Source organism: Lemur catta, chromosome 7 (genome assembly GCF_020740605.2).
Source record: "Lemur catta isolate mLemCat1 chromosome 7, mLemCat1.pri, whole genome shotgun sequence".
NCBI lineage: Eukaryota > Metazoa > Chordata > Mammalia > Primates > Lemuridae > Lemur > Lemur catta.
The window spans coordinates 61,952,918-61,979,108 of NC_059134.1; the positions used below are offsets into that span (position 1 = coordinate 61,952,918).

The 26,191-nt window shown below is 44.0% G+C and overlaps 2 protein-coding genes across 2 annotated transcripts in view; both read left to right on the forward strand.

Moving 5' to 3' along the window:
* Positions 1-966: 966 nt before the first annotated feature.
* The window catches only part of LOC123642340 (tripartite motif-containing protein 34-like), a 30,900-nt gene continuing 5,675 nt past the window's right edge, over positions 967-26,191 (forward strand). Inside the window, 11 exon segments of the mRNA XM_045557339.1 lie at positions 967-1,401; positions 1,881-1,976; positions 2,638-2,868; positions 5,545-5,567; positions 6,895-6,995; positions 7,282-7,308; positions 11,289-11,315; positions 23,363-23,412; positions 23,414-23,839; positions 24,482-24,577; positions 25,201-25,431. Coding sequence (XP_045413295.1) covers positions 982-1,401; positions 1,881-1,976; positions 2,638-2,868; positions 5,545-5,567; positions 6,895-6,995; positions 7,282-7,308; positions 11,289-11,315; positions 23,363-23,412; positions 23,414-23,839; positions 24,482-24,577; positions 25,201-25,431 — 1,728 coding nt within the window. The 5' untranslated portion in view covers positions 967-981.
* On the forward strand, positions 6,909-8,441 carry TRIM6 (tripartite motif containing 6). Its single transcript, XM_045557338.1, has 2 exons — positions 6,909-6,995; positions 7,282-8,441. The coding sequence occupies exon 2, from the start codon at positions 7,342-7,344 to the stop codon at positions 8,083-8,085; it is 744 nt and encodes a 247-aa protein (XP_045413294.1). The 5' UTR covers positions 6,909-6,995; positions 7,282-7,341; the 3' UTR covers positions 8,086-8,441.

Consider the following 26,191-nt stretch of genomic DNA (forward strand, 5'->3'; position numbering starts at 1 on the left):
CAACTGGTCACAGAAGCATTAGTTGTAAAAATATTACCTTCCCTTATTGCGGTCATTGTTGTTTCTTTGTTTTTTTCTGGGAGGGGAGTCTGGGGACAGGTGGGCTCTGTGTGGAGCAGGGCAGTTAGGAGGCAGAAGTGGCTACATAATCATTGAGACCTTTGATCCTGGAGATCACATACCAGAAAGTGATGCCAGGGTGATGGCAAAGAAGTGAAAGAGCGTACAAGAAAGGTCTTGTCATTCGTGGAGGGTGAAGAGGTTCTCGGTTTTTATTCATTGAAAGTTGAGAACCTCTGTGTCAGGCACTGGGCTGACTACCGAGGATACAACTATGAACAAAAGCAAAGTCTCTGATCTCATGGAGCTTACATTCCACTGGGAGGATTCAGACAATTAAAGATCTGTATCAGGTGGTGATAAGTAAAACAATAAAGCAGGTCAATATATGGAGAGTGTGCTTTAGATAGGCTAGACAGAACATTAGATCCTGCTGATACGAGAACAGGTAAAAACTGAATGAGTCATGCACATATCAGGGTGAAGGGTCGCCCTTGAAGCAGGAACAGCAAATGCAAGAATCCCAAAGCAGCAGTGAGTCTTGGTGCTTTTAACACTAAGGTTGTGTTTTGGTGGGCTGAGAAAACATCAGACAGGTGGTGGCTCACACAAGACCCTCTTCCCCAGGGCCTGAGTTTATCCCTCCATCCAATAGGAGGAAGAGGAAATCATGATCCCTGCTCTGATAAGGTGGAAATTGGTATCTCATATGAGCCAGGGTAAAGAAAGTGTTGGAAATTAAAATGAAAAGCCATTGTTACCCCAGGAGTCTGGCCTCTTTATCCAGGACAGGACAGTCAGCATCCCTTTATCCCCCCCGTCCCCTTTCTTACCCTGACCCTTTTTTGTTTGCTTATTAATCTAGGCAGGAAGTATTTTAGAAGTCAGGTGGGGCTGGCAGGAGCCAGGAGAGTAGCTACAATGACTTCAGTGCTGGTGGACATACAAGAGGAGGTGACCTGCCCCATCTGCCTGGAGCTCCTGACAGAACCCCTGAGCGTAGACTGTGGCCACAGCTTCTGCCAAGCCTGCCTCACACGGAACAGCGGGAAATCGGTGATCAACCAGGAAGAGGAAAGCAGCTGCCCTGTGTGCCAGACCAGCTACAAGCCTGGCAACCTCCGGCCCAATCGCCATCTAGCCAACATAGCCGAGAAGCTCAAAGAGGTAGCCTTGGGCCTGGGGAAGCACCCGGAAGTAATTCTTTGTGCAGACCATGGAGAGAAGCTCCAGCTCTTCTGTAAGGAAGATGGGAAGGTCATTTGCTGGCTTTGTGAGCGTTCTCAGGAGCACCATGGTCACCAAACGTTCCTAATGGAGGAGATTGTCCAGGAGTACCAGGTGGGAGCTCAGGATGGAGGGATATGGGGAGGATGGGGTCCTTGGTGGGAGATTTTAAATTTTATCATGCTCTCTAATTTCTTGTAGTCCTCCCCTTTATCTAGAGGATGAATCTAGAAACTGCCTCCCGATCAAGAGTAGAGACTTAATTTCTTTTTTGCTGCATAAGATTGAATAGAGTGAGCTGCTGGGTGCAAAAAGGGGTCCTGGTGGATTGAGTGTGGGAAATATGTTGGCAATGAGGGTAAAAAAACTGAGGTGCTTTGCGTTCAGGCGCTTTCCCCAGGAGGACAGAGAATCAGCCTACTCCTGTTGGTTTCCATCCCTGTGTACAAAAGAGATGTTGGCCTGAGGTTTTTCATCCTAGGGCAAGATAGGCTTTTTGGGAGGTCAGCGTAACCTCTGCCTCATTCATTCCCTGTCTGGGTAGTGAGGCAATTGGAAGCTTACCCCTGCTTGACCTGATGTGTTTCTTCTAGGAGAAATTCCAGGAGTCTCTGAAGAAGCTGAAGAAAGAGCTGGAGGAAGCTGAGAAGCTAGAAGCTGGCATCCAACAGAAGAGGGCATCCTGGAAGGCAAGAGGGACTCCTCCTGAGGAGTCGGGGCAGGTCATGGCAGCCTAGGGCAAAGGAGTCCTGGTCCTGTCTGTCCTCTGATGTCATGTCTAGAAGAGCTTTCCTTTGCCTAGTCCCTGGCTGCATCCTTTCCAAACAGGGGGAGCCGAGGGGTAGCTAGATAGCAAACATATCAGAAGTCAACCCTGGATAGCAAACATATCAGAAGTCAACCAAGGTTTTTGGAGATAATCACATAGGAGAGGAACCATGGCTGGGGGTTGCCCTGAATTCATAATTCTGGATCTTATTCTACAGTTTCAGTCTCATTGGCCTCCTGGGAAAGACAGGTTAGTTGCAGGCCAGTGATCCCTACATCGACACTCAGAATTGGAAGGAGAAGCTGACACAGACTCAAGAGAGGCCAGGGAGGCTACCTGGAATCTAAACCTCACCCAGGAATCAGATTCTATATCTAGAAGGCCTAGATAAGGCAGCCTGGGGCTAATGGTCTGGGGAGAGCTGAAGAGGGAACAGAAGGAAAGAACAGGTTCTGCAGGCTGGCACCTGCAGGCATTTACCCTTCCCCTGCCAGTGAAGCCTGGCTCAGGAAAGCAGTCCCCTGTAGAGGAGACCGTCAGCCCAGCAGACGAGAGTCTCTTTCTCTTCCCTGTTTTTGAAGAATCAGATGGCACCTGAGAGACACAGGCTCCAGACAGAGTTTAATAATCTGCGAAGCATCCTGGACAAAGCGGAGCAGCGGGAACTGAAAAAGCTGGAGAAGCAAGAGAGGAAAGGGCTGAATGTCATAGAAGAGGCTGAGAATGAGCTGGCCCAGCAGAGCCAGTCCCTGAGGGAGCTCATCTCAGAACTGGAGCGTCGATGCCAGGGCTCAGCGATGGAGCTGCTGCAGGTAAAACTCGTGAAGGAGCCGGATCTGAGTGTCGAGGAAAAGAGAGAATAACTTCCCTTCCTTTCTTGGACATTGGACTGGCATCCTCTGAGGGATACACAAAAAAATCCCTTTGTCCCTGTAGTGCCTCTTCCCTATTAAACTTCAGACATACGGGGTAAAACAGATAATTTAGACTACAAATGCTAAGGAAAGACCCGTTAAAGGGTGGTCCAAAAGTTTATTTGATACCATGGAGAACATCTGTTGTATCCAGTGAGGTTCTATAGCAGGGTTTTCCAATCTCGGCACTATTATTGACATTTTAGGCTGGGTAACTTTTTGTTGTGAGAGGCTCTCCTGCACTTTGTGGGATAGTTAGCAGCGTCCTTGGCATTTCCTCACTAGATGTCAGCCCCACCACCGCAGGTGTGACAACCAAAACCTTTTCCATATAGCCCCAGGGAGTGTGCTGTTCTCCCCGGGTGGGAACCAGTGCTCATCGGGCACTGGTCTCGGATGCTGTGTTGGGACTTGTCAGTTGCTTTTTGCCCAGCTTAGTTACAGTCAAACACATGCCAAATTCAAGTTCTTTGAGAATTTTTATGTGATTACCAGCCCTTCTTTGCTTTTATTCTCTTCCGTAGGGCTCTGGGGGTTGGGCTCTGGCCCAAGTGTATGTAGGTTGGGTGGGTGCAAGGTATCGAGTCTAGAGAGGGTTGATAGAGGAACATGAACTGAGGTTGACATTTGAGCAGCTGTTTTCTATGTAGAGTGAATAGCGTGATCTTGTGATATTCTGCTATTCCTTTTTCATTTGCCTTCTTGCTTTCCTCTTGCTCTTTCTTTGGTAGTGGAATAATTATTTGTTTACTTATTCTTGGGTCCTAGTATTGGGGTCATGGGGTAGTTACTTTCTACCTAGTAGAGCTTTTCTTTATTCACTGCTTTCTGCTTCACATCTTCGTTTTTCCTGGCCTCTTGTTCTTGTCTTTGGTGTTAGGTTACCCTAATACTTTCTTCTTCACCCCTTTGCTCTAGCTCCTCAACAGACTCCTCGAACTATAAAAATTTTCCCTTAAATGAAAACAAATCAAAGCACATGTGCTCACCATCAAATTGGTATTAACTGATCAACACTTAAGTGCACATACAGTAGTAACATTCATTGAGTATCGGGCGGTGGGGGGGAGGAGGTGATGGGTATATACACACCTAATGGGTGTGGTGGGCACCCTCTGGGGGATGGACACGCTTGGAGCTCTGACTCAGGTGGGGCAAAGGCAATATATGTAACCTAAACATTTATACCCCCATAATATGCTGAAATAAAAAAAAAATTAAAAAGAAAACAAATCATCAATTCACATTGGTAGTGCAGATACTCCCACACCCAGTCATATGACTGCTCAAAGGACATTTAAACTTGAGTGTTACCTAACAATCAATTTCCCAGAATTCTTCCATCTTGTGATACTTTTCTTTTCCATATCTGCATGACATTGTTGCCCGCTAAGATTTGGTAGCCAAGGCACAAGCTTCATAATGTGAGCACTGAGATTAAAGCCAACATAAGGGAAATAGCCATGAAGTAGCTCACCTAGTTGATCATTTATGTTCCTCAGTACATCTATCATTTAAGATTGATATAATCATGGATATCTAGTACAAATTGACACATCCAACCCCTCTGCCACTTCCTACGTTCAAGCTAGTTTGAGTTGTATTTCTGTGAAATGCAACCATAAATAGCCCCAATGCAGAAAAAATAGTTATTCCTCTGTTATACAGATCACACCGTTGGCCTTTTCTTCAGAGTCACTGAGGTGTATAGAGCAGAATTAAGAGGGACCAAATAGACAATCGGACAGTTCTACTGAAATAAGAGCAGCAGTGGTGGTGACAAAGGTGAGCAGCGGGTAGCTAAAAGAAGTTAAGGGTGTGAAGCGGACTGACTTGGCCAAAGATGGGGTGTCAGGGTGACTATATGGCAGTTTTTGTGACAGTATTTGATGACTAAGTGGATGTTAGTGCCAGTCAGGAGAATGGAAGATAAGAGAACGGTTGCATTAATAAGTTTTCTTTTAAACATCTTGAATTTGAGGTGCTCGTGGCTTGTTGGCTGGGGTATACATTAATCTGGATCCCGGGGAACATCTCAGCAGAAGTACACATTTGGGAATCATCAACCCGTGTGTGTTGACGTCAAGGGGTTGGATGAAGTCAGCAAAGGTTGGGTAGGAGGTTAGAGGAGGTGAGGTCTGAGAAACAGCCATATTTAAGGCCCAGGAACCTGTGTCTCAGGCAGTTAGAATAGAATTTAAGCTATTCAAGGGTGGAAATTACGACTTCATCATCTGAGATTCTCTAGGACCAGGCACAATGCCTGGCAAATGATAGATGCTATCCATATAACACATACACACACACACACACACACACACACACACACACACACACACACACACACACAGTTGTAGAAATAAAGGTACTTATGAATCAACTCAGTCGTTTTCTGATGTCTTTTCGCATGGGTTCTCAGGGACCATCTGCACTGAGTTTTTATCTCTGCTTGTGGCCTCCACACTGGGACTGTCTTTATTCCTGTCACACCGTGGGGTGGTAGAGAGAGAATGAGGAATGTGGATGAGACATGACCTACTACTCCTTCACTTAACCTGTCTTTTTCCTTCCTAGGATGTGAGTGAAGTCTCAAAAAGGTATGTGTAGGAGAACATGAGGTGGTTCCCTTGGACTGACAAACAATTCCTGTGCTCCTAGAGTTATCCCGTGGTCAGTGGTAAAGGGAAACAGGGAAGATTCAAGACTGTTCTGTCTCGAATTGCTCATCACATGAGAATTTGGGGCTTCTAAAATAAAGGGAATGGACTGGCTTTGGTGGTAAGAGGATTTGGGTGATGGGAGGTCACAAATTGGGGATAGTACTGTTATTAAGAATAAAGTATTACAGTGTCAGTGACTCCTCTAGGACCGCATCATGTGACTCCTTTTCCACAAACCTCTGCACCTGCTTTTAGCCCTGATTCTCGTGGTTTATAGCTACCTCAAAAATACACCACAGGGATTTTCTTTGAGCATGCACTTTATCAGACGGAAATTCCCATCAGCATGGTTTCCCAAGGCCCAAGAATTTGCTCTTGGGACATCTGCCATAAGTTTCCTTTTCTCCTTTGGCTTTGAAGCAGTCCAGGCCTTGCAACCTAGTTCTCAGATTTCCTTTTGTCTCGTTTCTAGTAAAAACATAGGCCTGAGATATTGAGAGTAGTGCTTTTTGGCCCTGGAACAAAACATGTTCTCTTCCCTATCACATACTCTGGAATCTCATGGAACCAGGGTGACATCTAAAGCTTCCCACACACCTGGTACCTTCATGCTCCCCACAGACACATGAAATATGAAGCCCGTTGTCCCTTCAGAAGTCTTCACTCTCTGTTTGGAGGTGAGGACGTCTCTTTCTCCAGCTGATGTAATATTCCCAGAGACAGGGAATCCTAAGATGCTGCTTTGAAGGCCTTTCTCCCTTGGGCTTCTGAGAAACCCTGGGGCCTAAGCTCAGACTCTCCTGAAGGAAGCCCTTCACTTGACACTTTCAAAGCCCCAGCAGCAGGTTCCTGGTGTTCCGCCTGGCAACCCAGATGTCTTCAGCCCTTCTGATAGGTACTAACATTGTAAATAGTTTATATCTTTTTTAGAGGTAGCAAAGGATTTCCCAGTCATTATTTTACCGAAGTTCATACTATCTCTAGGACACAGAGGAAGGAAAATTACTGTATTTGTATTATATTTGGTATTGTTCTAAAAACAACAACAGAAAAACAAACAAAATGAGGCTTTAGGAGGTTACATCTTACCAGAGTCCACAGATGGTGAGAAGCTAGTTTCTAGTCCAGGTCTTCTGGCTCCAGTGCCAGGGCTCTTTGCAGAATGATGTCGACTTTCTTCAGGGAAGTGTTGAAGTTCGTTGACGGGCCTGGGAGTGAGGGGGACAGTCAGCGTGTGGGGACTCACGAGGTCTGTCCTCTCCAGGAGTGAGTTCTGGACCCTGAGGAAGCCAGAAGCTCTCCCCAGCAAGCTGAGAAGTACATTTCGAACCCCGGACCTGAGGAAGATGCTGCGAGTGTATAGAGGTAAGGAGCTTCAGGGGAGAGAGTTTGGTTGTGGAATTACTGTCATGGGAAGACATAAACAGGGTAGAGGATATAGTTGCTATGTGGGAATAGTGGCTAAGGGGGAAGTCCCAGAGGGAGGGACATAGCATGCTGAAGAAGATGCAGTTTGTGTTTAGGGGAAGATGACACAGCCAGTTCACATCCTCACAGAATTCCCTATAATTCTCAATCTGATAAGGGGTGGGAGACCAGACCTGAGACCACTGGTCCTATTCAACATTGTTGACTCCCTTCATTATTGCAGAGCTGACAGATGTGCAGAGCTATTGGGGTAAGTAGAGACTCGACCTCTTTGAGCTGACACATGCGTTCCCCTTTCACGTGCTCCTCCCTGGACCTACCCACACACGCACAGGTCTGCGGCGTCAAAGCCCCCGCCACGGCATCCCAGTTCCTCCAGCCACTTCCCGTGTCCCCTGTTCTCAATGTCACGACACCCACATACCCATTCTCATCTGCTGTTGTTGTACTTCTTCCCGCAGTGGACGTGACTCTGAACCCAGACACGGCCAATTTAAATCTTGTCCTGTCTAGAAACCGGAGACAAGTGAGATTCGTGGGTGCTAAGGCATCTGAGCCTTCCTGTCCGGAAGAGCATTATGACTGTAGTGTCCTGGGCATGCAGTACTTCTCCTCAGGAAGGCATTACTGGGAGGTGGATGTGGCCAAGAAGACCACCTGGTTCCTGGGCGTGTGCAGCAATTCAGTGGGGCCCACCTCCTCTTCCAAGCAGTATGCTAAACATCCCAACACTTACTCGCGATACCAGCCTCAGAGTGGGTACTGGGTGATCGGGCTCCAGCACAAACACGTGTACAGGGCCTACGAGGACTCCACCGCGGCCCTGCTGCTCTCCATGACGGTGCGCCCTCGCCGGATTGGGGTTTTCTTAGACTATGAGGCTGGCACTGTCTCCTTTTATAATGTCACGAACCATGGCTTCCCCATCTACACTTTCTCTAAATATTACTTCCCCACCACCCTGTGCCCGTATTTTAATCCTTGCGACTGTGTAGTTCCCATGACCCTGCGTGGCCCAAGCTTTTGAACGTTCTGCTGTCTGCTGTCCCCACCAACCTGAGCAGTACCCTTCACCCTGCGGCCTGTCTGCACGTGGTCCTCCTTTCTGATCTCCTATTTTCGTGTTCTCACTTCTTCCCTTTTGAACATTTATTTACTCAGTATTAGGATGTGCCCAGTGGTGACAGTGAGCATCCTTGACTAATTACAGACCTTGCCGTGGGTAGGGGAGGAGCTTTTCAACATTTTGCCATCAACCATGGCATTCAATGGAGGTTTTTAGTTGACGTAGGAGATCAAAGAAAATTCTCTTATTAATTTGCTGTGAGTTTTTGTACTGAATGAAAAGTTGAATTCCACAGATTTTTTTCCTATAATTATTGAGATAATCTTATGTAATTTTATTGTTATAGTAAATTAAGTAGATTTTTTTATTTCAGTTGTTAAATCTATCACAGATTCATGTAATAAACCATTATTTGTTACATACAATACTGGACTCGTTTTTGCTAACACATTTTGTAGATTTTGTTTCATCTATGTGTATGAAAGGAATTGGCCTGTAATTTTGCATTCTTGTGATATCTTTTGTCAGGTTTTATAAAATGCAATACTGAGCAAAGGAATTGCTGTGTTTGTGTAATTATACATAGGATTGAGCTCTAAAAACAAAATGTAATGTTAATTTGAGGAGCTTTAAATTCAGATTGAAGGAGATTGTAACTTTACTCTTCTACAATCTTCCACCTTCATCTATAAATTTAAGGGTAGCAATCAAAAATTAAAGAAAATGTATCTTTCAAATGAATTGAAGTTTAAAAAAAGAGAGGGGAAGCAGAAAATGATCAGTTCGATACACATTGTTCTCTCAGAAGGGGAAGAAAATGCAAAGAGAAAATATGACTAATATGAAGCACAGGACGATTTCTTCTAGCTTCTCCACACACACCCCTTTTTTTACCTTTTTTTCCTTTTTTTTTTTTTTTTGACACACAGTCTCACTCTGTCACCCAGGCTAGAGTGCCAGACATCAGCCTAGCTCACAGCAACCTCAAACTCCTGGGCTCAAGCGATCCTCCTGCCTCAGCTTCCCAAGTAACTGAGACTAAGAAATAAATTTCCTTAGTATCTGATCCATTAAATATTTTTTGGATTTCTTTTTCATAGCAGTTTCGACTACACTAAAAATGTGAAGCCTAGAAGGCCTTTGCCCAGCCTCCACTTCAGAAAAAGGTCAGGGCTACAAACTTACTCTCATAAACGTCTCCTTCCCTCTTACTTTCCCATGCAATAAGTTCCAGGCAAAAGGGGTTAGCCCAACTCTGCTCTACCTGTACAGTAAACTTCAAATAAGTTCACTTGGAGAACCTAAAGAGGTGTCTAATAAATGGCCAATGAAAGCCAAAGTACTTGCTGGAATTCTGTAGGTGAGACCTGGGGAAGGTTGCCCAAACGGACTTGGGGGAAATTATGAGAGTAAGTTTGCAGCCATGACCTTTTTTTGAAGTGGGGGCTTCACGTGCATACCTTAAATAGTTACTATTTGACACTTTACCAAAAGTTTTGCTGATTATTACTGTATATTGCTTTGTGCTTTTAACACTATGCCCATAATCAAAGCATAAATGAGAGAGGGCCTGACTTAGAGCGGAGGCTTGGGGACAGAGAAAAAGGGAAATATGGAGAGACAGTGGAAACGGGACTATAGAAAATAAATCAAGCTGTGTTATATTCATCTGACACTACGGTTCCCAACCCCAGGCTGCAGATGGTACCGGTCCATGGCCATTAGCACAGCAGGAGGTGAGCAGTGGGCCAGTGAGGCTTCATTTGTATTTACAGCTGCACCCCATTGTTCACATCACCTCCTGAGCTCTGACTCCCCCCCACCCTGCCACGGGGTCCCTGCTTCTGTAGAAAAATTGTCTTCCATGAAACTGTTCCCTGGTGCCAAAGAGGTTGGGGATCGCTGAAACACACCAACATCCCACCATGTAATTTAAGAAATTGAGATTATGGTTACAGTTAGGGAGAACTTGCCAGTTACCCTCTGTAGAAAAGGTTATATATAATGTGGGCATGACTTGATGCTAACAGTTCTCACCCCAAAGCTCCTCTTTTTTATTTAAATTTAGGACATCATAAAGATGATCTGGCCTTTGGCAGGAGATGATTTGCTCTCATACACCCAGGCATGGAGTAGGGTTACTGAAGCCTCTTCATTTAAAGGCTAACCTAAGATCAAATGGTAATACGGTAAGTTAAAGGAGATAGAACAATATGAGTGGAATTAGTGGAGAGTGTATTAGAAGATTAAGGAAGGAAGGGGACAACCAAACCTGGAACATATGCTCTGTGATTTGATTACGCCAACCCCTGAGGCAGATTGTAAATGGGTTCTCTCCTTACCTTGCTACTGCCAGGGAAGTCATTGATATGATAACTTCATCTATTTACCAATAACAATAAAATCATTGAGAGAAGGAGGACAAACGTAAAACGACTGGTAAAACTATTATCATAGGAGGTAAAGCATATTGAGAGGTATTGGTTTTTTTTTTTTTTTTTTTGAGACAGAGTCGCACTGTGTTGCCCAGGCTAGAGTGCCACCGTGGCATCAGCCTAGCTCACAGCAACCTCAAACTCCTGGGCTTAAGCCATCCTACTGCCTCAGCCTCCCGGGTAGCTGGGACTACAGGCATGTGCCACCATGCCTGGCTAATTTTTTCTATATATATTTTAGTTGGCCAGATAATTTCTATTTTTAGTAGAGATGGGATCTCACTCTTGCTCAGGCTGGTCTCGAACTCCTGACCTTGAGCGATCCACCCGCCTCGGCCTCCCAGAGTGCTAGGATTACAGGCGTGAGCCACGGTGCCTGGCTGAGAGATATTGTTGATATAAAGATGTGGTAATAGCACATTTTGTTGCTAAAACTTCCCAAGGAGAAACCACACCCATGCAATTTAAATACCCACGCATATTAAATGTTGGCCATTGGTTATCTCCTGTAGTCTTGGATGGATGCACTGCTCTGACATAGTAAATATCAGTTTCTAAATTAGGGTAATTGTGATAATTCTATGCTTATTATTGTAGAACATTTGCATATTGCCTTACTACCATTAACCAAAACCAAAATGAGTTATACAGATAAACAGTATGGATTGTTACAAGGTGAAAGAAAATTACACAATATAGTAAGGACTACAGAGAGTGCTGGGGTGTTAGAAATTCTCTCTTCATTAAGTAATCAATGTGACTTGTTAAGAAGTTTTGAATTTCGACAATGGACTAAGAATTAAATAAGGTAGTTAATTGAATAGTCAACAGATTAGCACCAGTTGTGCTGCCTGTTTGATGAGTTGATAGCATGAAACAAAATAGGTTGGTATATATCTGATCTGGCTAATACTTACATATATGTGTTTGTACTATCAGTAAAGCCAAATAAGACTAATTTGTCTTCACTTGGCTCAGAATGTGATACCACTTTACAGTCTTAACTTCAGGTCTACTTACAGTCTCCTGTTTAGTATAATCTAGTAGGCAAAATGCCTGATGGAGTCCGCTTGTCTATATTTCATTTTATACATGACATTCTGATAGTAGTGTGAAACTAAGCACAAAATATATCAGAAAAGGTAGTATAGTTGATAATGGTACATGAACAGAATGCAAATCCAAAGTAATGACGAGTCTGCTCAGACGGTAAAATTCCCTTAAATACCAGAAATGGGTGGAACCAAAGATACACCTAGTCTAGGAAACAGTTGTATTTAGCAATACCTGCAAGCAACAGTTAGTAGGTACACTTGATTTATGGAAACACCATATTCCTTACTTCCCCAGTAATGGCTACTAAATACCAAGTAACAAAGAAACATGATCAAGTTCAATGGTCTTCAGAGCAACAGGAGCACTCTGTGCTACTACAGAACATTCAGGTGGCTCTGCCTTTCGGATCATGGAATAAATCCAAATCCCTGTGATTTACATGTCAAAAACACATGGAAGGTGACGACTGGAATCTGTAGTGATGGCTGTGGGTAGCAGCACAAAACAACTTTTGAGCTTTGTGATCTGCTAATGAGCACATACAGTTTTGGAAAAAACACACTTTTGGCTACCTATGGCCACTGAATATTTGTGCCATGATCTGTCAATCACTTTATATGGAGACTGTTCTGTATTAGCTTGGAGCCAGGGGTGGGGAACCTACAGCCTTGGGGCCATATGTGGCCTTCTGGACCCTTGAGTGCAGCCTTTTGACTGAATCCAAATTTTACAGAACAAATCCTTTTTAATAATATTCAAGATATTTCAAGACAGGTCAGGGAACCACATGAAATGTAAATATTTTATATGAAACAGTCAAAAGGAGTTTATAATATTCAAAATGTAGGGACTCCTATAACTAACTATATTGCCCATAAATGGTACTAAGAAATATGAAAGTTGGGTCCCTAGCTTATGTTCACTAAAGCAGTGATGAAAAATTTAAGTTGAAAGTTTATGTGAAAAACAAAATAATTCCATATGCTAATGTTAATACCACAGTCAGGAATGCCAATGGAGATATAAAGTAAAAGAAGTGGTGGGAAAATCAGCCTAATATGATGAACTGTATACCTTGCATATTGATTAATCTATTATAAAATAATGGAAACAAGTACATGATTATTTTGACTCTTGAGCCTTGGTTATGAATAACATCAAACACAAATGGGGTATGTACTCTGGAGGAAAAAAAAAGATTGGACTGTGAATTTCCATTATCAATATTTTGATGTCCCCAAAACAGTTGCAGTGATAATCTCATGACTATACAAGAGTATACTACCCTCAATCCACTAGTATTGTATAATAGTAAATATTAAGTTAAAGATCGTGAAGCAACGTTCTTCCCCCTAGGTGGAGTAAGGCTCTGGTAAAGTCTTTTCCAATGGAGAGTAGGCCTTTGTTATGGGGGGGGTGCTCTGAGCATATTTCAAAATGGTTCTTTTACCTTCCATCTGCTAGAGAAAAGAAAGGATCTTTTTCTTGTCTTTTCACTATGGGAACCTGATTTGGTTTTTGGAGGTAAATTTCAAGAAAGTATGGGCTGTGGCCCCAGGAGTTCCTAACTGTTTAAGCTAGTACACACTCACCCTCCAGTAATTTGTCAAAATGACCATGTAAGTGTTTCTACCAGTGTATATGGCTCATGCAACTTCTGCTCTAGGTAAGTAGATTTAGCCTGTTTTTCTCTGTATTTACCCACCTGTCTCCAGATTTTGGAATGGCAATTTGTCCTGTGACCTTAATTCTCTGATGAGTCTAAAAACTGATTTTTAGTTGGTCCAGGCTTTTCTTTTTGCGAAGATACGAGTAGTGGCTTTAAAGCCTTTTACATGTTGGAACTAAAACAGGAAGTCTCTGATATACATTTCTACTTCTGTAGTAGTTCTCTTTCATTGGAACCCCCTGTCTGTCTGCCCCGCTAAGTCTCCATTTTTCAGGTTGCTGGCTCACATTATGAGTTACAGCTATAGTGGGAGGGTCAGAAGTGCCGTCATAGGCTCCCTAGGCAATGGTGTTGGTCAGGGTCATCTTTCTCCTGGTTAGCCTAATCCTTTCCAGTGAGGCGAAAGGCGATGGTAGTCCTCAGGAATGAGGTGAAGCCTGCTCTGCTCCTCCAGTGGGACAGTAGGGCAAATGCCACTGCTGCAGTGTTCCCGCAGCATGGTGGAATCCCTGTGTCTTTTGACATTTTAACTTCCAACTTTCCCCTATACCTACTTTGGAACAGACAAAGCAGTTTCTGCTCTGGTCTCTGCCTTGTCAGGAATTCTTTTGTCTCCATCTCTTGGTGACCTAAGGGAAGGGATTCCAAGTTATATATCCAATCCCTCTATGTGTGGACACACACTACTATCTCCAGCACTCTTCCATGGAAACTAGGGGAAATCCATTTCTATCCATTTCCCGTTGAACCCTGCTACAGTGCTCGAGGCTCTGACTCACTAGGAATGTCCTGCACACTCTTGAATTATTGATAGAAAACTCTCCAGGAATATTCATGTATTTCATTCTCAGAATTTTCAGCTCCGTAGTCTCAAAATGGGACGGACGCTGGTTACAGAGAGAAGACTTGGAATAGCAAACACGAACACAATCTGCACACTAGGGGTCATCGTCTTTTTAACAGAGCCTCCTGGCCTCCGAAATGGCACCCTGTGCTGACAAGACCATGATGCCTGTAAGTTGCCTCCAATTTTTCTATTCTCAGGAAAAGATCAGAGGAGGGGATCTGCATTCAAAATAAAAAGCCTAGTGGGTACCAAGCGTGAGTTCTCACCACGCAAGAGTCAGTTCAGGGCTTCCCTTTCCCATCTCTGGAGGGGTGTGTGGCAATCATGCCGTTAGGTATTTCTGGGGTGTTGAGTCATAATTAGAGGTGCAACATCCACAGTGGAAAGTTTGGGTGAGCTCAGGAGAATCTCAGGGCACAAGGAGCCCTCAACCTGCAGGATGGTCCATGGACAATATGTAAGAAGCGGTATCTGGGGCTGTCACCAGATGGTCACCAGAAGTTTCTCAGTCCTAGCAATCTGAAATCCTTATTGGAATAGACACAGAACCTGCAGTAGTTTGTGTGAAATTCCAGGGATCTTTCATTTTCCTAACAATAATGCTGGGTAATATCTTGATCCTGCCTCCAACACCACATCAGTTTTTCTTATTGTTGTTGTTGTTGTTTTATTTGTTTTGTTTTTAATGTCAGCACCTCAGCCCTTCCCCTCCACAGTGCCCCTCTTTTTTTTTTTTTTTTGAGACCGAGTCTCACTCTGTTGCCCGGGCTAGAGTGCCATGGCATCAGCCTAGCTTACAGCAACCTCAAACTCCTGGGCTCAAGCAATCCTCTTGCCTCAGCCTCCCGAGTAACTGGGACTACAGACATGAGCCACCATGCCCAGCTAATTTTTCTATATATATTTTTAGCTGTCTGTATAATTTCTTTCTATTTTTTTAGTAGAGACGGCGGCTCACTCTTGCTCAGGCTGGTCTTGAACTCCTGAGCTCAAACAATCCTCCCGCCTTGGCCTCCCAGAGTGCTAGGATTACAGGCGTGAGCCACTGCACCTGGCCCACAGTGCCCCTCTTGAGGTAGGCTCCTCCCAATTCAAGTGACTCTCATCCACTCGCCCTGGGGTGGGACACGGGGAGTTGTTTTTCTCCTCTGGGTGGCTTTGCCACTAGGACCACACACATATGGTCCAAGACCCTATCTTTAAACTTAAGTGTTTTAAGATATTCTTGAGAATATTGGAGACTTACAAAACTCATATTTTCTTCAAGTTATGGAGGGGAAAACACCTTGTAGTAGTAGATAAATAAATTTTATCTTTCTGGTCCATGTCTTTAACCTCTTTTTGTTATTTTCTTTTTGTTATTTCAAAAATGCCATTATTCCAAGTGGTCATCTTTAACAAACTAATATAATTTAACAGTATTAATATTTAATATGGGACAAAAGTGCATTTTCATTGTTTAGTGTGTCATAGGAAGGCTAAAGTTAACAGGTGATGCTTCACAGGTGGCCCTTGTGTTCAGAGAGGCCCAGATTCCCCCCTCATTCAGTAATTGTGCTGCTCCGTATGAAAGGTTCAAGAGATCTTCCTCACTGATGGATGGGCTGGAGCTGCACCTATGGGGCTGAGGTTTGAAAGTCCAAGCTGGGTTGGATTAATTGGCTCTATCAGAATTGTGGTGGGCCAGGCTTCTGAATCAGTCCTCAAGCAGAGGCTGGCAGAGAAGAGAGCCCTGCTGGGCCCCACTCTGGGAAGGCTTGGGGACCAAAGGGAAATGGTGCTAGTAAAGCCAGAAGTTCCTGATGCTTTACTGCTGCACTGGTGTCTCTCAGTAATTTCCCAGCTCTCTCGCTCTCTCTCTCTTCCTATCTACATGAGGCTTGAGGATTTGACCCCTGCCCATCTCTGTCAGCCTCTTTTTTGTGCACTGAGAGCCCCAAGCACAGTCCCACAGAAATATCTGCAGATTCTTGAATGTACCAAACTTGCTAATTTTTCTGTCCAGGCCATTTCTGCCACCCAGAAGCACAGCTCTAGGTACCAGAGGAACTCCTGATATCCTAAGACAGTTTCCAAAAGTGGCAATTTTTTTATACTTTTAACATATTATATGTTGGTAGATACTAATAGTTGTTAAGAAAATAACGAATAGAAGTTAAAGACATGGAGTGGTTGCATGTCCATTGAATTCATGGAGAAATTAGTTTAAAAAATAGAAGAAAAACCCAAGTGAACAAAATTAGTGATGAAACAGTGGATGCCATGCGCACAGAACTGATGTGCTAAAGTAGATACACGTCTCAACTCATGATTTAACAATCTGTCTGACGCTTTACTATCCAAATGATATAAATTACCAATATTGAAGTAAGAAGAAGAAATTTGAATGGGGAGGTAATAATTGACTCCCTTAAAAATGGTCAAAGCATATTACAAATGTATTGGGTATGGATATTTTTATGGGAATGTTGTTAAACTTCTAACAAGTTTATAATTGTCCTGCCTGGAACTTGTCCTTGATTCCCAAGCATGGGTGAGATGCTGGGAGAGGCAACTGCACCTTGTCAGTCAGTTTCCCAAAGTGGCACTTTTCGTTATGTGATGTGCTCCACAGGAGGTAGGAGACTAGGATTGTCTTGATGAAAACACAGAGAATGTCTCCGTCAACTTATTTTCATCATGAAAACAGAGCACGATGGTCATGGAGGCACAATGTGCTGGCGTCACCCTGTGACCAAGAAGAGGGGGGTGACTTCTGGTAGGGATTCTCTTCTTCAGGTTCCTTCCCCTTAGGTGTGGTTTCAAGGTTACCTCAGTTTCAAAGTAACCTTTTCTGTCCAGGGCTCCAGAGCCCCAGTTTACCACTTATGAGACCAATGGTTCTCAGCCTCAGATTCACACAAGAATCACCTGGAAAACTTTTCATTTTCTTTGTCATCCGTGTTATTGAGGTACATGTTACATGCAATAATATGCACCTATTTAGAATGCACAGTTTGATATGTTTTGAAAATGTTGTGCACCTGTGTAACGACCACACAATCAAGATTTAGAACATTTCCAACACTCCAAAAGGTCCCCCAGGTCCTTTGTGGCCAACCCTTTCTCAGCACCATCCACCCCTCCTCCACCCACCCACCCCTTCTCCTAGGAGGTCATGTAGGGACAGGGGCAAATGAAACGTTGGAGCTGAAGGATGATTCAAATTAGTAGACTGATTTGAAACACCGTGCATATCCATGAAAGAGGCAGGAGAGGAGGTTCTGGGGGGCAGAGAAGGTTAAAACAGGGCTTCTCCAACTCAGCACTGCTGACATTTTGGACCGGATAATTCTTTGTTGCAAGAGCTGTCCTATGCATTCTAGAATGACTAGCAGCATCCCTGGCCCCTACTGGATGCCAGTAGCATCCCCCCTAGTTATAACAACCAAATATCTTTTTAGATGTTGCCAAGTGTCCCCTCCAGTGCCAATCCTCTCCTCTCCCCTCAGGAACCACTGGGTTAAAACATTACCTTCTCTCTAGAGGCCTTAAAGGGCCACAGTCCATTTCACCTAGAAGCTCCTTCCCCTTTCCTTTTCCTGCCAGGCCCCAAGACTTTCACTTTCATTTCTCAGCCACTCCTCCCCAGGAAGGAGAAACTGCTTCCCCCAGAGGATCTGCTTTGGTGAGTGAATCCTGACCACCCCTGCCCCTGGCTTTTCCTCAGGGCTTCAAGGGGCAGCCCAGATTCCTCCGCTGGGGTCTGCAGGTCTGTGGGGAGGCTTGTGGTGGGGGTGAAGGGGCGAGAGTGAAGGGGTGGGGGTGGAGGGACTCCAGGAAAAAAGTTCTAAGTGAGGTTTGATTTATGGCTCTGAGGCAGCTCTGCTCTGAGGGAAGAAAAGCAGGCTTCCTGCTTCAGGTGCAGACTGGGGAGGGACGGCCTGGAAAGCAGTGTTGAAGAGAGAGAAGGTGTGTTTGTTTTCTGGAGGGACCTTTATTTCTCTATGTTGAATCCACCCACCCTTGTCCCCTTCCTATTCTTCAGTTTTGATTTCCCACCTTGTGAGGGGAGCAGGAATCCTCTCCCTCCCTTTCTCTCTCTCTCACTCTCTCTCTCCCTCTTTTAAAGAGATAAACAGAAGGTATCTTCTTTTCTGCTCCCTTCTACCTACTCCGAAGCTGGTGAGAGGACGTCCCTGTTTTTCAAGGGTGTGCAAACCCACGCTGCTGGTCTGGGGCGTCGGGTAGAGCCTCAGCCTTGAGGGCTTGGCCAGGGGAATACTGAATATGGTTGTCTTCACTTCCCTCCTAGCAACTGCTGAGGGGCTGTCCGTGGCTGTCCTGACACATCCTCAGCCCTTGGCCTGCCTGAAGACAGCAGGTTGGATGATCTGACTCCTGCCTGCCTCTTTGTCCCCTTTTCTCCGGTGTCCTCCTGGAGCTCCAGTCTCAGGACTTTACTTGTGCGTGCCTGAGTACACCTGCTTACTCTCACTTCAGTAGCCCGTGTGGCACCGGTGAACTCACCTGCCTTAGAACTTAAACCTTCATCATTCCTCCTCTTGGACACACCTTTGCAGTGATTGTTACCTCAGTTTCTTACTGTTTTGTGTTTTTCCTCACTTGGAACTTATTAACAGGAGTTGGTTATTGCTCAGAAGGAGCCCAAGGATACATTGGTCTTGCTAAGAAGTCTGACACTGAGTATGCCCCATCTTAAGCTCGCACGTGAGCAGTTTTCACCTTGGTTGATATGCCACAGACGTCCTAACACATGCTGTCCTGTCCTCTGCTCCCACTCTTCGGAGTTCACTGTCCCTGCCTTCCTGCAAGTCTCTGCCTGACTCCTGGATGGGGCCGTGTCTGCCCACATGCTGTCACCCCAGGGTCTAGTAGCACAAGGCCCAACATAGGATAAAATCGATTTATTTGTCTGTTTATTTATTTATACTTTAATTCATAGGAACTGAAGGAGGCTGCTGATGTGAAATAGTTCAATGAGCATCAACTCAACATTCGATAAATACAAAATACACATGAGAGCCCACATTCTAGTTAAGGAATGGCCATAAACGAACAGTAAGTAATTGATAGGGTACACAAGAAGGTGATGAATACTATGGAGTAACATTTTTAAGAAGTTGAATTATGGTAAGGATTCTGTAGAATCGTCCTAAAGGCCTTACAACTTTAAATCGTTTTCACGAAGGCCACATTGTGAGAAGGAAATATTTGAATGAAAGCTTAATAATGAGAGGAATTTAAAGGCTTTAATGGTCTCTCCCTAGAGTTGAAACAGGACTAGCATGGGTTGGGGAGGAGTGGGCTGGGAGATGGGCAGTGGGAGGGTATGTGTGACGTGGACCTACCTGGACCATTCTAAAGTCTGGTCTCACTCTGGATGGTGTGGCTTTGATCAGAGGAGTGACAAGGCTGACATGTGCTAAGGAGACCACTGGGGCCACTGATATAAGAACAATGATGAGAGCGGAGTGAAGAGGGCAATGACAGAATCAGGGAGACCAAGGGGAGAACAATTTCCTGGAATACAGGTGGTGGCTTCTACCAGAGTGGTGGCCATGGAGGTGGTTGGAACTAATTTGAAGGAAACACCTTCAGCATATTCTGATGAACTGAAAGAAAAGGAAGAGACTTCAGGTAGCTCAATGGAAATGAAAATGGTCCTGTGTTTAAAAAGTGACTTCTCTGAAATATATTGACCAGAACACTAGAGCTCTTGGGGAGAGGGTCATTAATGTGGTACAGATTTAGCTCTGGACTCTAAGGAGTGGCTGAAGCGGGAACTCTGTACATAGAGGGATGAGTAGGAGAATGTGAGTTCCCCAGGTCTCCAGATGCCCAAAACAGGTTCTGCTTTTCCTACTGGCAGTTCCTGACCCAGGGACCAGGAGAATTGTCTAGGATATTGTCTAAAAGCTTCAAAGGACATCCTTCCCTACATGCCACTTCCCAGAGACACTCTGATTTTACTGTCTAACCTGCAGAGAGACACAGAGTTTGCATTATCATGAGTCCAGATGTTAGGAGAAGACTCAAATGAAGGGTGCAATCACCTGACACCTGTGGTAGCCAGCTGACCTGGGAGTTTTATCAGGCAGATGGCGCTCATGTTCCCATCTCTACCTTCCTGACTGCTGCTGGGCTTGGGTCACTCTTGAGCAGTGCTGGGGTCATTTCCCATACATGGGACTCTGGCTCCTCTGCACTTTCCTTGTTCTTTGGCCATTATGGTGGCAGCTGCTTTGACATTAATGTGCGGCTCTACTGTGAACATGAGCTCACAACCCCATGGCAGAATGCATGTTCCACTACTCCCTCTTCTGTAAGCCCTTGGTGTTTCTCAGCATTGGTTGGATACTAATTGGAATAAGAGATAGAGAACCCCACATCCTCAGGTAGCTCATGGCTTCAGTCACAAACAGGGGTGCATATTAGCATGACGTATAAACCCCTGGTCTTACTAATCATCAGAGCCTGGTCTGACCAATAGCCACTGTAGCCAGGGGCTACCAGCATTTAGCCTTTGGATGATTTTTAGTATCTATCCCATTGGCTGGATTATACCTGCCAGACCCCTTTCAGCCTTTTTCCTCATTAGTTTCTTTACATGGATAGTTGGGGAAGTAGGCAGGTCTCTAGGCCTAGATTTATCTCTGTACAGCTTTTGTTATGCCCTACCCTTTCTTTTGTAGGCTAGGGGAAGTTTTATATGTTGTTACATATCCCAGATCTTTTACTATCAAACCCTTTCAATTGTATTAGTTTCCTAGGGCTGTTGTAACAAATGATCACAGACTGGATGGCTTAAAGCAATAGGAAATTATTCTCTCACAGTTTAGGAGTCCAAAAGTCCAAAATCAAGATGGTGACAGACTTAGTTTCTTCAGGAGACATTAAGGGAGAATCTGTTCTATGCCTCTCTCCTAGTTTCTGGTGGTTTCTAGCAATCCTTGGCATTCCTTGGCTTGCAGCTGCATTACTCACATCTCTGCCTCTATTGTCCCCTGGCTTTCTTCCCAGTGTGTCTGTGTGTCACAGACAGACAGATCACTAGATTTAGTACCCTACAGATCATTGAATTTAGAACCTACAGGTCACTGAATTTAGGGGACTATTTTGTTGCAAGAGTCACAACCCTCTTGTGAGGCCTGTGCTTACCAAGAATTAATAAATAAAATAAAATACTGGGAAAGGGAATGCCAATGTCAGAGAAAAACAGGACTTTAGCCTAATGATAACCCTTTTCTCCCCACATGTGCAATCTAACTCCCGATCTTGTCTTTTTTATCTCACCTCTTTCTCACTCTCATCTTGTATTTCCTCCAACAACTTTTTCTACATTCTTCCATCACTCCCCCAGGCCCCGTTCATTGGAAAGAGACTGTCACTTTGACATCATTTGAAAAGTGTCAAATATCCATGTCCCTTCACGCTCTTGTGATGGTGAAAACCTGGCAGTTCTTTGCATACCAGCCACATTGGCATTTTAAAACTTCAGAAGATGTTGTCATGCTATGTCCTCCATCAACGGGGCATTCGTGTATGCCATTCTTTCTGCCTAAAATATTTTTTTTCTTTCTCATTCAGTATCCCTTTCTCCCCAGTCAGCTTTCAGTCCACCTCTCACTTATTCAAGGAGGATATCTTAGATAGTTTCCTATTTGGCAAATTATTTGATTTCTCAAAAACATATACCTCTGTATGGTAGTGTTTATCACACCTGTCACTTTACTCTTTTATTAATGATTATTTAATTAGCTTCTGTCTTTTTTAGCTATTAATTTTATTATGGCTAATACCATCTGTTTATACTCAATTTGGATTTGTGTACTTTAATCCATTTCGTGGATTTTAATCACTGAAGATAATCTATTTTCAGTGAGAATTTACTGTATGAATAAATGAATAATTCACATTCAATTAGTAGATGTGGATTTTTAACAGGATAGAACTTTATCTCTCCAAAATGTGATCTCTGCTTATATATTGAGACTTCTCTCCCATGACTACCAGCCATCTCTTGGATATTTCTGTTTCTCAGCTATCTTATGTGCGTATCAATCTTTGCTTTATGTGCACCATCTCCTGCGCTCTACAAACATACACCTTTAGGCTCCTATCAACATCTTTGACATATTTCCTGGTCATGATACAATCCCACCATCTAAAAACACAAGATCCCCCCGAACTTCCCAGCTTGCCTAGATTCCTCCATTTCTACACTGTCATAGCACTGGGTACTGGTCTGCTTCTTTCAGGCTTTACGTATGCTTGTCTTTGTTTACATATATGAGGTTGCACCCAACATAGATCGGATGTTATGTTCAGTCCAATTCTGCCTATTGAGTTGAGTGATCTTTGTAAGTCACTTGATTGTATTTCTCCATCTAGGAGAAAGGGAGCACTCTTATTTCTCAAGGATTTCTGGAGGAAGAACAAATAGGTCAAAGTAATTTCTAAATTGTAAGTGGTTAAGAAATTGTTAGTGATGAAATTATCTCCATATTGTGGTCATTGCTGTTTCTGTTGCTGTCTCTGGGAAGTGTGTGAGATCATGCAAGGACTCTGTGTGGGCAGGTATGTTAAAAGTAAACACTTCTTCACTGGAAACCATATCTGTGGTCCCAAAGCTCAGCTATCTGAGAATTTCTAAATGGTGAAAAGAAATAGTGAAACACTGATAAGAAAAGTCTAATCATCTATGAAAAGATGGGGAGGCTCTTTACACATTCATCAAACATTGTATTCCTGTGTGTTCTAGACACTTGGGATGCAGCAGTGAAAAAACAAAAGTGTACAACCTATGTGTGGATTATATTTTAGGAGAGGAAAAGTAGGTATTTTTAAAGATAGATACCATGTATTATATGGTGATAATGAGACAGATGACAAATGCACACTGAGTGACGATTTTGTGGTTGTGCTGTTGATAAGCTAGTAGAGCAGGCCCTTCTGCCGAGGGGACACGTGAGGAGTCAGTTGGATGAAGTATAGATGAAAGTCATGCAAATATCAACAGGAGGATCATTCCAGGCTGAGCAGGGAGCAAGTGCAAAGCCCGAAGGCATTAATGGCTTACCTAGGACACTGAATTCCATTTCTTCTTTTTTGTCCTCCAGTGTTACAGCCTTGGCCAGTCCTTGATGTGGGCAAGTTAGAAACCTTTTTATTTGTATCATTCTTATACCATCCCCTTTCAATCTGTCCAGCCATCCAGGAGTCTTTAAGCAAGGAGAGCCTCTGCAGTTAGGGCAGGAAGAAGCCAGGGAAGCAGTGCAATCGATGGCTTCAACAATCCTGCCAAATGTACAGAAGGAGATGACCTGTGCCATCTGCCTGAATCTTCTGACAGAACCGTTGAGTCTAGACTGTGGCCACAGCTTATGCCAAGCCTGCATCACTGTGAATGATGAGGAGGCAGTGACTGGCCCAGGAGCGACAAGTGGCTGTCCTGTGTGTGGTACCAGATACTCAGCTGGGAACCTATGGACTAATCGGCATCTGGCCAAAATAGTGGAGAGACTCAGGGAGGTCGAGTTGAGCCCAAACTATGAAAAGAAGAGAGATCTCTGTGACCGCCATGGAGAGAAACTCCTACTCTTCTGTAAGGAGGATGGGAAGGTCATTTGCTGGCTTTGTGAGCGGTCTCAGGAGCACCGTGGTCACCACACATTCCTCATGGAAGAACTAGTCAATGAATGTCAGGTAGGGCCCTGGATGGAAAGAGACAGGGCAGCAAATGGTACTTGGTGGGAAATCTCACCTTTCCATCCTTCTTTACTCCCCTTGACACCATAGTCACTCGTTCTGTGATCTTGTTCCATGTATATCTTTTACCTTATACTAAGCTTCCAATGCCTGGGGTACATGTCTGTGTATTCCTTCCATTTGCATAAAGAATGAGCCTAGAGTACAAACAGTCTCTTGGCCAAGAGTAAGAGAGGTTTCTTGGGTTTTTCCCTCCTTTCATTGTATGGCTGGTGAATTCTTTCCCAGAATTAGCTCTCACTGCTCCTCTCAGCAGGATGATTCTGGGGAAACACTGTAACTGAATGAGGAAAGGGCATTGATAAGAGGGAAGGACCCACCCTTTTGGCAGGAGGGTACTTACTATAAAGGAAAAGAGAATCGGGCCACTTTTGGTGAGGGCATGGTGCCCTCTATCACCCAGGAATAAAGAATAGATTCACCTTCTCAGACTCTCAGATTTTTTTTCCATGTCAGAGATTCTAAAAATTAGCCTCACAATTTCTGTAAACTGGTCTTTTCTGGGATCAACTTGTTTGTCCTTTACCCAGGTGCTGAGAAAGCTCATAGCTTAACTCTGGTGTGATTCTTTTCTCCCAGGAGAAGCTCCAGGCAGTCCTCAAGAGGCTAAGGAAGGAGCAGCAGGAGGCTGAGAAGTTAGAAGCTGACATCAGAGAAGAGAGAACTTCCTGGAAGGCAGGAGGGAACTCTTTCTGAGGATTTCTGAGACAGGAATCTTTGCAGGACCTTTGGTCCTAATCCAGGGAGGCCTCCTATTTGTTCCTTGACAGTGAATGAGTCCTGAAGCGATTTCATTAGTTTTCTTCTTTGTCCTATCCCTCTCTGGGCTGGGGGCTGGAAAGTGGGCATGTTACACATACACAGTACTTGGAATTGAGCACGAGGATGAACTCAATGGTGGGGAAGGCTGCAGAATACTGTGTTCCATTTCTCTTTTCCAATGAAGCTCTGATACTTCTGGTAGAAGACACTGAACAAAGGATCAGGGTTTTCCTCTAGGTTCCAATTGAGAGTGTGGTAATGCAGAAAGTCATGAGTGTCCAGGACAGCTGTCTACAAACTAAGCCTCATTTTGTCTCAGGATTGGCCTAGGTAAGACAGTCTGAGGTCATTGTTCTAGTAGGCGCTGAAGGGAAAATTATAGGAAAAAAACATCTTCCCTGAAAATTACTTTTCTGCTTCTACTCCCCACCTGGTTTGAAATCTATGGAAAATATTTCTTTTCCTGGCTCCTAATTCCTTTCACAGGCCCTCAGCCTGGCAGACTCATTACCTCTCTCCCTTGTCCATCCTGGCAGTATCAGGTACAGACTGAGAGACAAAGGATACAAGCAGAATTTAATCAACTTAGAAGCATCCTCAACAGTGAGGAGCAGAGAGAGCTGCAAAGATTGGAAGAAGAGGAGAAGATGACACTGGACAACTTGGCAGAGGCTGAGGATGAGCTAGCTCAGCAGAGACAGCTGCTGAAAGAGCTCATCTCAGAACTGGAGCTTCGGGGTCAGTGGTCAACAATGGAGCTGCTGCAGGTAAGAAGAATCACCCAATCGGAAATTCTGGAAACACGGTCTGTTTCCTTTTCTTTTATGTCCTTGGGCTCTTATCCGGGTGGTGACACCAAGAGGTTGCTTTGGCCTTGCAATGCCCTTCTTTGTCATCCATTCCAGATATCATGGGGATGATTGAATATAAGCATTCTAGGAGTGTATCCCATTTTTTGTAATTTATGAAGTAAGGGAACACATTTGACCTTGGAGAGAAGAGCCATAGTATCCAGTGGTAGTCTCTGGGCCCCTGCTATCTGTGATCTAGTGTTGGACATTTGTCAGTCTTCTTTTTACTGAGATCAGTCACAGGCAAACACATGCATTTTCAGGTTTAAGATGTGTTCTTCTTTTTAAATTAAAATATGCCTATTTGTTATTGCCAATATCTCATTAATTTTTTAAAATGTCTAATGATATAACATAGAGCCTTTCCGGGGTAGAGTTGGGAAAATATGTAGACAGGCACACACAAACTTGAGTGCGATGTGTGTGTGTGTGTGTGTGTGTATGTTGACTAGGACAGAATGCTGGTGTAAATCTATAGAGACTTGACAGAATAACTTGAACTAATGTTAACATTTAAATAATTTTTTTCTACAAAGTACTTTTTGCTTGACTTTTTGTCTATCTGCTTCCTCCCTCATGTTGTTTTTTTGTTTGTTTGTGGGGTTTTTTTTTTTTGCTCTATTACCAAATGTTTCTGTTTTAAATTCTGGTACCAAGCAGAGGCGCAATTGGTTTT

Coding starts and splice junctions, on each gene's coding strand:
- TRIM6 (XM_045557338.1), top strand. CDS start 7,342: ATGCGTTCCCCTTTCACGTGCTCCTCCCTGGACCTACCCACACACGCA.